This window comes from Argentina anserina, chromosome 2 (genome assembly GCF_933775445.1).
Source record: "Argentina anserina chromosome 2, drPotAnse1.1, whole genome shotgun sequence".
Lineage (NCBI taxonomy): Eukaryota > Viridiplantae > Streptophyta > Magnoliopsida > Rosales > Rosaceae > Argentina > Argentina anserina.
In genome coordinates this window covers 11,211,512-11,229,719 of record NC_065873.1, presented here as the reverse complement: position 1 = coordinate 11,229,719, position 18,208 = coordinate 11,211,512, and the positions used below count along the sequence as shown (strand labels likewise).

At 37.2% G+C, this 18,208-nt stretch overlaps 1 protein-coding gene across 2 annotated transcripts; it reads left to right on the top strand.

Annotated features, from left to right (window-relative positions):
* The first annotated feature begins 864 nt into the window (after nucleotides 1-864).
* Nucleotides 865-12,195, top strand: LOC126783282 (embryogenesis-associated protein EMB8). 2 transcript variants are annotated; one of them, XM_050508724.1, is made up of 13 exons: nucleotides 865-1,224; nucleotides 1,479-1,540; nucleotides 2,663-2,721; nucleotides 3,328-3,417; nucleotides 3,769-3,891; nucleotides 4,322-4,399; nucleotides 5,127-5,212; nucleotides 5,404-5,452; nucleotides 7,022-7,078; nucleotides 7,182-7,312; nucleotides 7,424-7,507; nucleotides 8,669-8,735; nucleotides 11,559-12,195. In XM_050508724.1, the coding sequence occupies exons 1-13, from the start codon at nucleotides 893-895 to the stop codon at nucleotides 11,955-11,957; spliced, it is 1,617 nt and encodes a 538-aa protein (XP_050364681.1). In that variant the 5' UTR covers nucleotides 865-892; the 3' UTR covers nucleotides 11,958-12,195. The 2 variants fall into 2 exon arrangements, with proteins under 2 accessions (XP_050364681.1, XP_050364680.1); XM_050508723.1 differs by having other exon boundaries at nucleotides 2,621-2,721.
* The last annotated feature ends 6,013 nt before the right edge of the window (nucleotides 12,196-18,208 follow it).

Genomic DNA, 18,208 nt, shown 5'->3' with positions numbered 1-18,208 from the left:
TGCCCTCACGACCTTCAACCACTACTTGTGTAATAGGTGTTGTTTGCTTTATATATTTGAGCGAGGGCATAACAAGTGTAGCATTTGTGGCGTGCTTTTATATTAGAAAAAAGTTTCGCATGAGGTCCTAAATTATTGTAACAAGGTTTAGTACACAAACTTGCAATTCGATATCAAAGATGGGTCTGAGGCCAATTTCTGTCATGGCTCTGTCTTCTAGGTCACGTGTCCTGCATGTGACCACAAAAAAAAGTATTTAGTACCCAAACTCTTGTGGTAAGGTCAATGTAGTACCCATACTCTAAGTTGTACTAATGTAATACCCAAACTCGTAATACCCATTCGAGCCAAGGTCACTATGGTCATGCCCAAATGTGAACCGGGAAGGTGGGGTGAGGGGAGAGATGGGGGTAGAGGTGTAGGAAGGGGGAGGGTCGAGGTGAGGAGGTCATATGACATCGTCTCTCTCACCTCCTCCACTTATGACCTCCTCAACCTCGACCCTCCCCCTTTTCTCTACCTCTATCCCCACTACTCCCCTTACCCCACCTTCCCCGTTCACATTTGGGCATGATCAGAGCGACTTGGGCTCGAATTGCGAGTTTAGGTACTATATTGTTACAACTCAAAATATGTATACTACATTGACCTTACCACAAGAGTTTAGATGCTAAATACCTTTTTTATGTGGTCACGTGTGAGACACGTGACCTAAAAGACGCAGCCGTGATGGAAATTGGCATCAACTCATCGTTGATAGCGAATTGCGAGTTTGGATACTACACTTATACAACTTTAAAGAACTGATGTGAAACTTTTTTCTTTGTATTAATGCTGAACAAATTAGGAAGCTCATAGGTGTAGCCCAACCAACACACTGCTTGCTCCCCGGATGGCGGACTTCACCGGAGACCCCTACCTCGTTCTGCTCAACGATCTCCGCCTGATTCCCATCTCCCACTACCTATTGGCCTCGCTCGCAATCTCCCTGGCCTTCTTGTACTGCTTCCTGGAGTTCCATTTCCTCCATGACCTCCTCACCGGCTTCCGAGGCTGCCCCGTCGCCTTGACCTACAACTCCTCCAGCCGTATCTACCACGACGTCGTTTCCAAGTGCCGGATTCTCCACTCCAGGTACCTGCCCACGCCCTGGCTATCCGGCCCTCACTTCCAGACCGTCTTCCTCAGTATCTTCGGCCGCGCTCCGGCCTTCAACTACCGAAGGTGGGTCCTTCCGATTCTGGATTAGATTCGATACTGGAAATGTCAGAGTCGAGTATTGCCCGTATATGAACTGCAAAGACTGCATGTTGATTATTTGCCTGAAAACTTACAAACAAGTCGTGTATATGTGTTGTTATTGTTTGATGTATAGAGGCTATTCGGTTGTTGCATTGTTTGTTTTGGTCTTGAATTTGATTCATGCTGTTACAAGTCTTGCAGATAGTAATGTATGTTCTACTTCATGTCTGTTTCAGAGAGCTTTTTCATCTCTCTGATGGTGGAACTATCGCCTTGGATTGGTTATTGAACTCTGATGGTAATCACTGATCCCATGTTGCTAATTAAGTACAGAGGCAATATAGGAGTACTTTTTTTCGTCTTCTTTTGCTCTTCTCTTCTTTTCATGTTTATTTTCATAATATTTGAATCTCAATTTTTGTGTGTGTACTACATGTCCTTTGGTTCTTGGATTTGCATGCTTAACATGGGACCCATGTCAATGTTCCCCGGTTCTCTACTACATTATGAACAATTTAGCGTCATCGTAGGCTAACCGGCCATAACTACTCATTGAGAACATTATCAGTACTAGCAATTGTGTTGTAAAAGATAATTCCTCATTGAGATCCCAGTTTGGACATCACAAGCTTTTGCACTATTTTTTAGTTGCTTCATAATCATTTGCTTTTCTCCTTGGAAATGTTTCCAATAAAAAATGGACAAAAAATGAACAAGTATATATATATATATATATATATATATATATATATCTATGGGTTGGGACTTGATTCACTTGAATGATGAGGAAAATAAACGACAAGTATGTATGAGATAGTAGTTTTTGGTTAATGACGCTAGATACTATCTCAACAAAAGTATTAGCTGCTAATTTTGGAGGATTGTGCAACCTTGTTAATAAGGCTAGAGTTGTTTGGGGTTGCTAAAAAGAATTTCAGTGGCTTCTCCATGGCTGTTCTATGGGGGATGTAGTGGCAAGGAACCAGAAGGTCCTTTGTTTTTTGGAATGATTAGATTCTGGTCTTTCATTTGGTTTAGTAAGCTCTAGCTATTAGACATTCGTGGTTTAATTCAATATCCGAACAATGATCCTTTATTGTGGTTTAGTATTGTTTCTGTTCCTTTGTTAGTTAGAACATTCGACCTAATTTTTTTACCTGCCTGGTTACACTTGGGTAACTTAATAATTTTGAAAATAATTGGGTATATTATTGTAGCTGATTGTGTGTAAATTTAGTATATTTATATCTGGATCTTGCCTGAAGTTTTGATACTTGCGATTTTATTCATTCTTCTATCCTCAGTCACAGGCACACATGTGTCCATATATTTAATGCTTTATTATAATGGTTACTGTATATCATTTCTCTTGCTCCAGTTCTTGGAAGTAACATTGACACAACTATTGCTTCTCTGAAAGATGATATAACCCCGATTGTGCTAGCCATTCCTGGATTGACAAGTGACTCTGAATCTCCTGTAAGCTTCATATATATTTACTTTGAGTCTTTTATTGGCTCAGTAAATGCTTTAATTCTGGCGCCTCTGCAATTAAATTTTGTTGTACAGGTGTCTTTCTATTCTGCTGGATTGAAAAACAGCTGTATGTCATTTATAGTGTTTTGTATACAATTTATCTTGATTTCAGTAGTTAGAATAATGATGACATGCTGCTAGAACCTCAAAATGAAAATTGAGGAAGCTTGGAATCTCAGGTAGATTAATGGATGTTGGTCTGAGCGCGATATATTGTGTATAAATAGCACTGCATCAATAATTTGGGGTACATATTGATCTTGCAATATGTTTAAAAACACACACACAAGCTCTCTCTCTCTCTCTCTCTCTCTCTCTCTTTCTTTCTCTCTCTCTCTCTCTTCCATGGCTAATGATTTTTTTTTTGATTTATAAGATATGTAATTGCGTGATTCATGTAAATTATTAGTTGTCGCAACACTGGATTACTCTACATTATTCTACTTCCTGATATTATCAGCTTTTATTCTAAGTTGTTTATTTTTTCTTGTAAAGATTACCTCTGCATCCTTGATGAGTGACTGATGTAGTTTGGTATCTGTACTGCAGTATATAAAGCATCTTGCTTTCAACACGGCAAAAAAGGGATGGCACATTGTTGTTACTAACCACAGAGGCTTAGGCGGTGTTTCAATTACTGTAAGCAGCTTTTTAAAAATTACCCTCTAAACTTCTTTTGCTAGCATAGTACCATATCAATTACACTTCAAGCTTTTACTCTTTAAGAAGCATTATATGGAATACAGCGACAGTTATGGACGATTATGATCAGATTCTTGGGGCGATTATATTGTATGTCAGTTGTGTTGGCATGACGTTATGTTTAGTGTTCCAATATCTACAGAAGATATTTTCTGGGTTGTGTTGTAGTTATCCCTGGTTTAGTTTTTCTGACTATGCCAATTTCATATTAGTTATTAACTTCTCATCAGGTTTATAGGTCAATAGTAAAATAAGTTATCGCACTGATTTTATTATTACATGTTTCAGTCCGATTGCTTTTATAATGCTGGTTGGACAGAGGATCTGCGAGCTGTCATTCATCATCTACATCATGAATACCCCAATTCTCCTTTATTTGTTGTTGGAACAAGTATTGGAGCCAACATTTTGGTATGTTATGCTGTCATGTCATATTATTCTTCTAAGATTGATAGAAGCTACTAATTCTCCTTCATTGTTGCTTTATTTTTTCTTAAGCTTAAAGTTTTGAAGGAAAGAAAGAGGGTACTATTTTGAGGGATGTGGTGTAATGCGGTCAGCGGTTTGTAGCAGTGGCAAAATTAAGAATTTTTTATATATGTAAAGAGATGGGGATAGCGAACGGGCATCCTTCTTGGCACTTATATTTTGTTGTCTAGTGATTCCTTTTTCTTTGATTATTTGGGAACACTTCTCTGTAGCTTGCTAATATTTTTGTTTTCCTTAAAATAGACCTTATCAACAACTGGTCCTTCCATTTCTTTCAATATTCGCGATTCTTAGACCAAATGTCGGGGTAAGTTCCATTTTAGTACTGCACTCTAATTTGGGTTCATTCCAGGTAAAATATCTTGGGGAGGATGGAGACAGTGTTCCAGTTGCTGGGGCTGTAGCAATATGTTCTCCATGGGACCTTCTGGTTAGTGTCTCAATTTTTGTTTTATATGAAAATGTTTCTAATTGGTGGAAAAATACCACGAAAATGTGTGAAATTAGTTCGTATCAATGAGGTGTTAAGTGAATTATCCTTGTATTGGCATCACTGTATGCCTCAGTGCTTCCTTTCATTGGAAACCTCAAAACATGCTTGTGGATAGACATTCTTTGGAGCCTCATAGTTAGCTCTCTCGCTCTCCCTGGTTTCTTTTTATTTTTGTCTATTTAATTTATGTAGATGAAGTTCGGATGTACATTGAGAAAGTACCCAGATGTTGAAAGTATCCCTCTAGCTATGCATAATTTATTATTCTCAAAATTTATGTGAATTTCCTTTCAAAATTGTTTTTGGGGATTTATCCTGGATATGGCTTTCTGTTAATACATCCTTAAAGATGATTCTCAATATCCATTTTCACACTTTTTGGTTTAAAAATATCTATGCAATAAAGGTTCCAGTTTAGCATATAACTCTCATAAAATAGATAATAAATTAAAAAATATATAAATATATGAATAATAAATATATAAATAAATGAATATTAGATGCTTTTGGCTAGGTTCCTGTGAATTGTGTGATATTGTAAAAATAATGTTGGCTTTTTGGGATTTCAAACCATGAGCTTTGACAAATGCTCATTGACAGTGATTGTGGATGTCCAGTATCTCCTTTTAACTGTGAACTTGTCCTATTTTGATTTTCTCTGCAGATTGGTGATAGATTTATAACCCGTAGGCTGTTGCAAAAGGTTTATGACAGAGCTCTTGCAATTGGCCTTCAAGGCTATGCACAATTGTATGTACGTGCTCCCCTTTTGAATTGGAAAGTAAAATAGCTCCCAAAAGATTTGCAATTTTCTACTTTGTTTCCTGCTTGTATAAGTTACAAACTGATCTCTAATCTCTTGAATATCTTAAAGTTTTGATTTTTTTTTTTGTATTTATAACGATGTTCATTTGAAGATATATTTTAATTTCTTATTGCAGACACCAGCCTATTTATTCTCGCCTCGCTAATTGGGAAGGTATAAAAAAGGTAGGTGTTGTACACTTGTACATGCTTAAGATTTTCAATCCCGGACAGTATTCTTAGAGGAGTATAAATAATTTGACATTTCTAGAAACGTTGTATACCCAAGAATAAAATTTTGGAATGATCCTTTTATTAGGAATCCTACAGAAAACTACCCGTATATCGAGCATAGTAATTTTATGTCCAGTCAGAATTTTGGATAATGTTACCTGTCTTTCTGTCTTGTTCTCTCCCAGAGTTTATATATTCTTCTTGGCAGGAGACCAGAACTCATTAAGGAAGTAGTGCATAGAAATCCACTACATTTGGAAGCTACAAACTAAATAACTCAACAAAAGCGATAAATAATACCCTAGCCCCAGACTTTTAGGCTTTAGATAGCAGCTTCATTCCATCTTCGAAACAAAGGCATTAAAGAAATTGGCTTAAGTACTAGTAGTCTACTGCAGTCCATAAAGAAGCAGAGAATTCACTCTGATCCTACAGATTATCCAACTACTTGGCCTATCTTCTCTTTCATATTTGCGATGCGACCTTTAGTTGTCAGGCTGCAGTAGTTCTTGTCAGCCTTGTGGGCTTAAGTTTATGTTAATTTCAAACACTTTACTTTCTCCTCAATCACTCTATAATGAAGGCTGCAGTAGTATTCGTTCATTATGTTATTGGCCTTGGTTTTTTGTTTTTCCCTTAAGGCTAGTCCTTCTGTTGCGGTATTTATATATATATTTTTGGTTATTTATTGCTGAAATTGACCACACCTTTGGTATCTTGTCAGAACTGTCCAATTTCTTTTGTCCTTGGTTCATGTAGATGCATAAGATACAGATATAGTATACGTAAAGATACAAGGACATATATGTATGTGTGAATATACAGTCACCTTCCTAAGAGACAGATAATGTGTCATACTGGTATATTAGTCATTAGAATAATTTTGACATTTTTTTTAACAATCAGGTGTGCATATTTTTTTTCCTTTTGAGAAGCAAATACAAAGTAAAGTCATTAGGGAAAAACCTAATTTCCGTTTACTTTTCTCTTTTCATTTTGTAATAGGTTAGAATATTTGGTAATGGAAGGTGTAATTCCTTTTTTTTTTTTGCTTTTTGTTCATTAGTAAATCTTGTTTCTCCTCAAAGAAGAAAGAAAGAAGTGATAGAAAAAGTTTTCTGTATGTAGAGATGTGAATTAGGTGAGGGTCTGATGTATGTTGACAGGTTGAGGCGTTTTAGGTTGATCTTTGCGATGCATATGCGTATGAGGCAGAATGTTTATTATCATCACACAGAATATTAGTCATACAAAATAATAAGAAAGAGAATTGATTTTCAGTTTGGTTTTGATCGATGAGTTCAGGGGAGCGATGTCAAAAATGGTGCCATTTTAATCATTCTTCTTTTGCTTTCCTTTCATTTGCTTCTTTCTTTTAGGTCTATAGTATTTAGGTCGTGTATATATTATAATGTTTAGGTCGTGTGGTAGGTTGAATTTTATAAAAGCTGTTTGTTCTTCTGGTCCTGCCTTTTAGCCCTTTACTAATATTTGATTTGCTGTTACCTTGGAATTCAAAAGTCCCGTTCTATTCGTGATTTTGATCATCATGCTACTCGCCTTGTTGGAAAATTTGAGGTATTAATGCAAGTAATTTATCATTTTTTCTTGCTTAGCAGATTCTTAAGTTTTGCCATTCTTATAAGTATGTGTGGTCAACTCGAGTTTGCTGTTGTGTCAGACTGTGGATACATACTACAGGCGTTGTAGCAGTGCTAGTTATGTAGGAAATGTGTCAGTGCCGTTACTCTGTATCAGTGCTTTGGATGATCCAGTTTGTACTAGGGAAGCCATTCCTTGGGATGAATGCAGGTGAAGTTGCTCTAACTACACGCATGTTTCTTCCACATAGATTTCTGTCTTTCATTCATTACTTTTTATTCTGAGGATATTGATCGCATGTTTGTTATTTGTCTTCAATAGGGCAAACACAAATATTGTACTGGCTACCACAAACCATGGAGGACACTTGTCTTTCTTTGAAGGATTAACTGCTGCTGGCATCTGGTACCTTATGTTTCCATATAATTAAGATGCAATTCTATCATTTACAATTTTTTTATCCTTGCTTTTCTTCTGTTTCTATCTGAACTTGATAGAGTTTTGGTACTTTTTGCAAAACGGTTCTTCAATTTTGAGAACCAAATAGAGAAATATGAATTACTTCTAAATAGCGCTTGTTCCTCAAAAATCGACAAAAGAAAGGGTGGGGGTGTGTGGTCTCAATCAATAGAGCAGAGCCTCATTTTTGCCAGCTTAGCCGCTGCATTTGTCATTACCAATATAAGATTCAAAGCTGTCTCTCTTTCTCAATTTCTAGTTGTCAGAGCGAATTTCAAATGTACGCAGTTATATACAAGTTGTTTTAAAGTGTCTAGACCTGCCAACTATACCATAGCATCTTTGTCTGACAAAACTTATGTTTCTATGCTGACATATTGGTTCTGTGGCCCTTCTGTTAAATCATTTTTTTGTTCTGGTGGTTTGGGTCATTCTACATTGGCACCCTATTTATAACATAAACTGGTAAAAGGTTGTCATAGTCATTTTCATGGAGTTGGCAATTGTATGGCGTAGGGGTGGGCATAAAAAACGGAAATCCCGATCCCGTCCCGAAATTCGTAGGGACGGGACGGAGGTCTAAAAACGTTCGTCCCGTCCCGATCCCGTCCCGTTTCATAATAGTGGGATGGGACGTGAGACGAATAATTTCTATCCCGCTTCGTCCCGTCCCGTCCCACCTTTAATAAAAACTTAAAAATTCTTATATATTTGTATTAAAATGAAACTAATTTATGTTCTTAATTACTCTAAAATTATATCAATTCAAATAATAATGGTAAATTATAATATTTTGAACATAATATGTATTTTTTTTGTTAAAATTTCATTATTAAATGTTATTTTGTTAATGAAAAAGTAAAAATATAGGTTTTTATTTAACTTTATAGGAAGGTGGGATTTGTCCCGTCCCGATCCCGTCCCGTCCCAACCGGGATTAATCCCGAGTGATGCATTGTTAAAAACCCTTGTCCCGTCCCGATTTAAAAGAGTGGGACGGGACGTGGGATGAGCCCCGTCCCGTCCCATTCTGTCCCGTGCCCACCTCTAGTATGGCGTCTCTACTTCTGCAAACCTTCTGACTATTCTTACTCTATTTCCTTGCAGGTGGGTAAGAGCTGTAGATGAATTTTTAAAAGTTCTATATAGTAGCCAACATATGCATGTAAAGAAGGTATCACTTTCTTTTCACTAACTTTCAAATGCTTAATGAAGTAATAGTTGGGGTATTTAATTGGTGATGTAACATCCCTCAATTTAGAACAGTAAAATTTCGAATTTATGGATGCTAACACTCTGATATAACTTCAATAAATGAAATTACGATATAGCAGCTGAATATCTTATCCAAGTTTAACAAAACACTTAGATTTCAAACTGTAACAAAACGTAATTACACGTGTAAGTTGTACAGTATTCAACTCTCACAAGTCCTCACCAAAATAGGAAAATGAACAGAAGCTAAAACAACACACTGCTATTAAACTGCTCATTCCTTCCGCCTCTACTACTGCGAAGTACCTGCAGTACTACCCCCTGCACCAATAATGATACCCCAGGATTGTAAACATAAACCTGGTCAGCTACAAAGCTGGTATGAGTAACTAAAAGAAATACTCAAGGATAATGTAACATATTTCTAAACTCAGAAATATATATAAAACAACATTATCATCACAACACTAACAACGTCAACTCGCAACCAATGCCACAACAAACGCCACATATTGCCACACAAGCATAATCACAACTCACAATCACATCGCAACACATGCAGAACATTCTGGGTTCATGCGACCCTCAAGTCGCACCCAGAAGATTGGCAGTAATACTAGAGCTCTAGATGATCATCCCCACAACCGGCCAAGGAGTGGTTCTGACATATGCCTACGCCACTAAGGCCACCACACAGGTAGAACATTGAAATACATTTTGCCACTTGGGCCGCCGCTAAGGCTAAATCATATGTATTCATTTTCTTTCGCCAAACTGGCCGCCACTAAGGCAGAACAACTCACACAAAGTCTTTTGCCTCATAAGGCCGCCACAAAGACAACACCACAACTCACAAAGCTACACACGCAATAATCATACCGGAAGGTACATATTCTTCTCTTCCGGTAACAACAAAATAATCACCACACAATAATGTCGGAAGGTACATTTTCTTCCATTCCGGTCACACAACATATAAGCACTTGACTATACAATAATCCATCCAAAAACCTCCAAATTACCGAGAGGTACATTTTATTCCCCCTCAGTCTCATCCTCCACAATTCAATGAAAACCAACTAAAAATACACAATATATTTCACAAATATAGTAGCTTTATATACTTAGTGATAAATATATGCATATAAATCACCAAATATATACACATTTATATTCAATCACACAATAAGTAAAAATTAATAAAATGTAAGTTCACACGTCTAGTTACCACCAAGGGTAACTAGACCAACGTGAGGTTTACTCACCTTAATGCTTGCTTCCACTTCTAACTCAACAAGTCGAACACTTGTTTCCAACTCAAGCACCTAAGTTAAACAAAGCTCCACTTAGTAAAAAGGAACCAAAACAACCCAAAATATAAACACTTCATAAATTTCAGCATTCTACTAAGGTCACCCCCATGCCACACACTAGTGGCATCCACTCCAACCACTTTACTCTTTTCTTCTCTTACTTCCCAAAACCAACCTTTCTAAAATGTCACAACTTAACTAAACAATTTCCCCAAACAAAGCCATAGCACTCTCAAACAGCCCCTACTCTCAAAACCACCAAAACATCACCAAAGATAACAACTAACTCAACTTTCCTTACTACAACACTACAATAACACTGCAGCCCTGCTGCCCTCAAAATCCTACACCCTCTTTTAACACAAAAATGACTTCACACCTTCTTTCTTACCAAAACAGCCCCTACAACAACCAACCTATTTCAAACAAACCACAAGTATCCCAACTACTTCAAAATCAGCAACAAAGTTTGATGATTAACTACAAACACAACTCACCCCTTAAATCTCAAACTACATAACTCACTACTCCTCACCAGCTAACCAGTTAAGGGAATGATCTCCTTACCCAAAATAACTCGTCAAAAGGAAGGACTGCTGGGGTTGCAGTTGAAATCCCCTCTTGAAGCAGCAGCTGCAAGTTAAGATCGACCACCCCACTCACGTAGACACTGTCTAAGGACTGCAAGGGTCAAAACAAGGTGACCCCGAGCCCTAGACTCACTGGCAACCGGAGATGTGATGGTGGCAGAACCGCAGCAACTTTCCTGGGAGCTGCAGTGACTGTTTGGCGTCGGAGAGTGAGGTGCTGCTGTTCCTAGCTTGCAGCAGCAGGTAGCACGGTTCCAAGAAGTCTGAAGGCTGCTGAAATGGTGGCTGGAGGGAATAGATCAGTGGTGGAGGGATTTTCCTGGAGAGAAAGAAGAAAATGGCTGTGGGAAGAAGAAAAAGAAACTGAAGAAGAGATACTTTCGGTGGAGAAGAAGAGAGAAATATCTAAATGTGTGGATTTCCCATTCTATCCTTCTCTTTCTAGTTCTCCAAAATCGGAAACTCTTCCAATCATGATAACTCCTTCTCCCGACTTTCGAAATTACGTGCCGAATATCTACGAACTCGTTTTGACGAGCTCTACAACTTTCATGATGGAAGTTTTCGGAAACGAATGATGGATCAAAAGTCAACTCTTGAGTCAACCGAATTAAATCGAGAAACGACTTAATGGTTCTCGAACCGATTTCTACTTCGAGTGAAGGCTATTTAAAAGACGTAGAATATGGATATAACCAAAATATCATTTCATTAATCTCCAAAAAAATTACAAGAAATGAATAACAAAATTCGGGTTATTACAGGTGAGACATTCGATTGTTGCTCATGTTCTTATAACTTCATGCTCTATTTGTTGGCATGCTACAGCATACTGTTAAATACAGCTAGTTACTATTGTTCAATTTCATGTGTTTTCAGGTGGCAAGTCCTCACCCACCTTTGATAGGAGACTCCTCAATAGATCAGGGTCCCTATGTAAACATTGCAGAAGATGGAATGGTAGCTGCAGTGGGAAATGAACAGGTAGAAGAGAATATGGTAGAAGATGTACTTGAAGTTGGAGATATTAAACATTCAGTTGAGCGAGATCAACAGAGGTCACAACCAGAGTTGGATCCTTTGGGTGGCATTGTAGAATCTTCTGAGCAAGCTATTAAGTCTCTTGATGTAACTCTTCCTGTTAGAAGATGCTTAGGTCTGCTATGTCGACGGAGTAGGTGGTCTTTATGGTTGCTTGTTTACATTGGCATTGTGACAAGTTGGCCAGTGGTTGGTTCTGTCCTCAAGATAGCATTACAAAAGAAGCGCAGAGGATAAGAACATGTTTACATTACTCTTGTATGCTAAGTGTAGTTTCCCAACATGTAGGTAAATATACAATACAACTGAATACACAACCAGCATGGCATGTGTATTATGTTAAACTTATAATTAAGTTGCAGACCCCAATGTAATCGTTATGGTGAGAATAAAGTACCATTCTAGTTATTAAATAGGGTCTGTAGAACCAAAAAAAAAGAAGCAATCCTAGCATGAATGAATCTGCAATTTAAATCCCAATCATTCTAGTTATTATCTTTATTGTCGTCTTTCACATTTGAACAACTATTGGTGGAATTAATCAAGAAGCCAAGAGGCCGAACTACTTGAGCAATCTCAATCCTACCCAGACAGACGACTGGTTTGTTTACTGCATTAAAAACAGCATCCTTTTTATATTTGTTGATAATTAGATCATCAGTTCTTGAAGTTGTTTACCAAAATCTGAGATTGAATGGGCATTTGGATCATCAGTTATTTAGTTTTGAACTCTTTCGTCTATATGATACGTTTTGTGAAAAATTAACATACAAAGTGATTAGTAATAGTATGACATGTAGTTCATGGAGCTAATGTACAATCAGACGTCGCATGGAAGAGATTTTAAAAGTTTATTGAAGAGAGAATAACAAAAGTAGTGTGAGATAAACAAAATCAAATATACGTTTTTTTCATTCAAGACAACGTATATGCAGCGTATCCGGGCCATACGGATACGATACGGACTAACCTTTTTTTTGCCGTATCCATGCTACATTGCATCCGTTCCTAACAGAAATACGGTGGAGTACAAGCGCCAGATCTCCAGTTGTCTTTCATCAACTTAGTCTGTGCCGAAAGTAGATGTAAATTATGTTATTATTCCCAAGATATTCCAGGCGGTTGAGGCGGCGGAGACTACCCAACTCCCTATTATTGTTTTTGTGTGGGAACTGGGAACAAAACTGCAGGGTTGGACCATTCAGCCGCGATCAACTCCTGCATGTTAAATTCACTCCGGTAGCTACATGGGCGAGTGCGAGTTTGGAGTCACTTGTGCAAGTAGATGAGCCTATTCTTCGACAGACGCCTTCGTGTACTATTTTCTTGGAGGATTTCAATGTTCCTGATCAAAAGGAACAACCCTTGACTAGGTTGCCCTGCCAACACCATTTTCATTGTTCAGTGTAGTGGCGGAGGGTGAAACAAATGTGTCTGGGAGCACGAGATCAGGTTTTCTTAGAATGCTGAAGGAGAAGGCGTGAAATACTCTTAGATAATTGGGATTTTGAGTGTATAATGGGTAGAGTATACAAGAAGCTGTATATATTGTTATACTGTGTTATAACTATTTACAAGGGTAAAATCACATAGTTAATACAACTATAGGTAAAATTCTTAATCTTGTGGGGGCATAATTGAGTCAAAACAGACCAAACTCATAAACTCAGTGAGGGCACAGGCCATCACTCGTCCTAGATTGGCTCCGCCAATTCAGTGCCTGGAGATCAGCCGCTTGTGCCCCCTCTGCCGATACGCAATGCCAAGACAAGAATGAGTGCCTCTGCCGATACGCAATGCCAACACAAGAACGAGGTGCATGCTTGCTGATACAAACATGCATATTACTAGATATCTATTAGAATGACTAGTTAGTCTTGTAATTTAAAACCGAACACAAATTTGCTACTGAACTGTAATGTATGATGTATCATCTCTTATTTACTGTGTTTCGAGAAACTTGTGGGGTTCTCCACTCTGCTTGCTTTATTTGTAACAAACTTTGTACTTGGCTACTTGCTATGCTAATGGAATTTGACCTTTTGGTTCTTCAAGAACACCTACTTATTGGATTCCTTTAATTTTACAATCTATTAATCTTTTGTTGAAAGCAATATATATTTTTCTTCCATTCCTTAACTGTATTGGACCCAAACTTTATTAATTGATACAACTCCATGTTTACCCTCCAGAATTCAGACTTAAGCTATTTGTTTGATTTTCCAGCACCAATTAACTTGTGGCATTACTTATGATTTCCCTTTGCTTTCTAAATTTAAACCAGAATTTTCTTTTTTGACATCAAAATTTCAACCAGATTGAATGGCTTCTTTTCAAGGACCAAGTAAAGAAGGAAACAATCAGCTGTGTTAATACTCTAAGACACTTAACATACCATCACCCATCAGCAACCATGTTGCACACTTTGTGAAGATCTCTCCCTACAATATCCCAGTCGATGCACACTATTAAATTGATGAAGGTAAACTGAGTTTGGTTTAAATATCAATAACTCACCATTCTGAACATGTGCTGTTTCAGATCTTAATCTCTGGAATCATGATTGGTAAGGATAATATACTCAGTGATACCCTTTTCCACAACTAATATATATATATTGGTTGTGGAGGTCCGCACCAATGGTTTTGGTTCTGATTTTCATTTTTATACCACTTTTCAATCAAATTTCCTCATTTCCACCATCTAGTATCTAGATAATATTGTGTAGATCATTTCTGCAAAATTTCAGCCAATTTGGTAATCATTAAGACCCTCAAAATTGCGTTTTTATGTTAAGAACGGTTCAAGTTTGACATAATTCAGTCCGTCCATTTGTTTTTCGAGTTTGAGAGCTTTAACGATTATCAAATTGGCTGAAATTTTGCAGAGATAATTTACATAATATTATCTAGATAGAAGAGGGTGGAGATGAAGAAATTCAATTGAAAAATGGTGAAAAAATAAAAATCCGCACTAAAACCATTGGTGCGAACCTCCGCACCTGAGAAAATCCTATATATATATATATATACATTAAACAAGAATATCAGACATTGTATGGTTGCATATTTTTCATTCAACAAACTGGTTGGGATTGAAATAGGACCGAAAATGATCCTCAATTACCATGCACACAATTGTGTGCATATATGTTGGTCCAGGATCCTTATATCGCTTCATGTTGCTGTTGCTGATATTAAATTGGACAGGATTATGGAAAAATGATTTTGAAGTCATGCATACCTCATAAACTGTTTAAATCTGTTCTTATGTTAACTCTACTGTCCACCTTTAGTGAAGATATTATCTTACAGAAATTCTGTAAAATGGTTTTTTTGTGTGTGACAAAACTACATCTGTGTAAAATGTGAGAAAACTTGCCCTTCATCTGGAGACTGTCCTTGAGCAGATCATGTCTATCAATTATATATAACATGAACAAAAGTGTCATGCCCTGAATTTTGATATAAAATTCAAGAATTCGAGAACGTGAAAACTCGAAATCAAGTTTAATATATACATTTACATTTTTTCACAACTTGAGTAACAAGTAAATGCTATCACTCATAAGGAGCTCAGTACAACAGAGTTCTCAGATTTACAAATTTCTACCCCAATGCGACTCCAGAAACTCCTCTATTGCAACCCTGAAGATCCACACCTACCTGCAAAACCTTATACTATGGTAACAACAAACCCGGTAAGCTATAAATCATGTATGAGTAAACTGAAAACTAAATGACACCATACAACTGATTAATTCTCCTCTAAATATGATAACTAACAAAATAACTTTTTCAAATGAAAACCATGACAATTTTCATAATGGTGTAACAGAGGAGACACTCTCCTCCCGAACATGTTCACATGTATTCATCAACCAATCGATATTTTATAGGCAAGTAGGAGGTATCCCTAACCCCACTTCCTAAAACACACACTCAGGCGTAATGACCAACGTCATTACCCATCAAACACTTAGGCAATATAACTAAAGCTCTATTCGTACCCATTCACCCGGCTAAAGTGTGGGTCATTTATGCCTAAAGATACCCTTCACCACCAAGGAGGGATCTTGATCCCCTTCGCCATTGATATTTTTCGCCACTTAAGAGAGATCATAAACACACAACTCACAACATAGACCTCATTCGCCACAATGAGAGATCTAAACCGACACTGAAGCGTTGGTTACCCAACCAACACATATACCAAGTCACTTGACTTTCACAACCCCATACATTTCCCAGCTATATATATATACACATACAGTCCATATCCAGAGTGAAGCTTCACTCTGAAATTACAGAGTGAAGTTCCAATTTTGGCACACTTTTCGGTCAAACTTTTTCACCATAAGCTATTCAATATTTAGGTATGTTATTCAAGATCATCTATACAAAGTTTCATCTAATTCGGACATCGTTAAGGTATTGAAATTAAATTAAATCAATGAATGAATTAAACATGTTCAACATGAACCGTTCGTGTAAATATCAATTTTGAAAGCTCAAACCATTGTCAAATTGGATTAAACTTTGTATAGATGATCTTGAATAACATACCTAAATATTGAATAGCTTATGGTGAAAAAATTTGACTGAAAAATGTGCTAAAATTAGAACTTCACTCTGTAATTTCAGAGTGAAGCTTCACTCTGGATAGGGACTATATACACATATACATACATATATGTATAGATATACATATACATATACTTATATACATAAATTCTCAGATGCGGACGTCCGGACAGTCTACATCGTGCGGATTCGGTGATTCCGACCACCAGCACAGCCACACTCCCCTCCTCCCGGCACTTATGTCTGTGCTGGCCAGAGCTACAACGCTGGCCTATGGCAGCTGGGATCTCGAAATCTCCATACGGTGCCCAGAAACTTGAACTTTCAAGATTTTGGCTACCGTGGACCGGCATTGCAGCTCCGGCTAGCACAAACAGAAGCACCGGGCGGAAGGGAGTGCAGTTGTGTTGGTCGACACTGTCGTTGCGCGTTGCCGGTGGCCGAATCCGCCGAATCCGCACAATGCGGGCCGTCCGGACGTCTGAAGCAAAGACGGACTGTGTATACATATACATATGTACATATTTTCTCAAATAAGGAGGTCCGCACCAATGGTTTTGGTGCGGATTTCCAATTTTGAACCACTTTTCGGTAGAATTTCCTCATCTCCACGTCTAATATCTAGATAATATTGTGTAGATCATCTCTGCAAAAGTTCAGCCAATTTGATGATCGTTAAGGTTCTCAAAATCGAAAAAAAAAATGGACGGACTGAATTCTGTCAAACATGAACAGTTCATGATTTTAACTGGACAAACACAATTTTGAGGGCCTTAACGATCACCAAATTGACTAACATTTTGCAGAGATGATCTACACAATATTATCTAGATAATAGATGGTGGAGATGAGGAAATTCGATCGAAAAGTGATGTAAAAATAGAAATCCGCAGCAAAACAGTGGTGCGGACCTTCGCAGCCAAGAAGGGCTGTACATATGTGTGTGTATGTATATATATATATATATATATATATATATATATATACCACTGCTAACAAGATAAATATCAATTTAATAACAAATCACTTCCAACGAGAGCAAATACAACAAATTCTCATAACAACTTCCATATTCTCACCACCAATATATATATTTCACGTAAATATGTATATAAGTGTCCACTTGACTCACCAACAACAAGTCATAATAAATGAGAAATCATAGGATTACTTTTATAAGGGAAACCATTTTACTTACCCATAAATCATTGACAATCAAGTTCATATGATTTTAAAAATAAATATATATTTTCTCAATTAATTTCTCATTTACTTGGGATGACATTGTAACATTGTTCATGCAAGGTTTTACTCACCCTTCAAAATCTCTAGTATCATATATCCCACAACTCCACCACAATGATACGTGAACATGACATAATATAACATAGCAACGTATATATCTATATTATTATTATTACCATTAAATACATACATATATATATATATAAATAAACTATATTATATCACAAAAGTCACACACACTCCAATAATTTTTCACTTGCATTAATCATAGTCTATAATCATAAATGCTCTTAGAAACATTTTCCTTTTAAAATATAGATTTACTTGTATCAAAAGAGGTTTACTCTCCTTAGCTTCCGCTATGTCTTCTACTCAAAATATGGAAAGCAATCTCACATCCACTCTAAACAAGGCATCACGTCCTAATCATACCAATGCACAACTCAATAACTCTTGGGATGCAAAACAACTAATAAAGTTCCACGCTTGCTCCCAATTAATCTAAAACTCAAGGTTAAGCCGCCCAAGCTAAGATTAGTCCAAGATGAAGATACTCAATAATTGCGAAGGTCAAGTCCACACGAGTTGACCACCTCATTATATGATACACCCTAACGTAATGCTTTACAACATGCAGCTACCAATCTTATATGCAATATC

Coding starts and splice junctions, on each gene's coding strand:
- LOC126783282 (XM_050508723.1), top strand. CDS start 893: ATGGCGGACTTCACCGGAGACCCCTACCTCGTTCTGCTCAACGATCTC. Junction 7,079..7,181: donor GCCTTGTTGGAAAATTTGAG/GTATTAATGCAA, acceptor CTGTTGTGTCAG/ACTGTGGATACATACTACAG. Junction 8,736..11,558: donor AACATATGCATGTAAAGAAG/GTATCACTTTCT, acceptor ATGTGTTTTCAG/GTGGCAAGTCCTCACCCACC.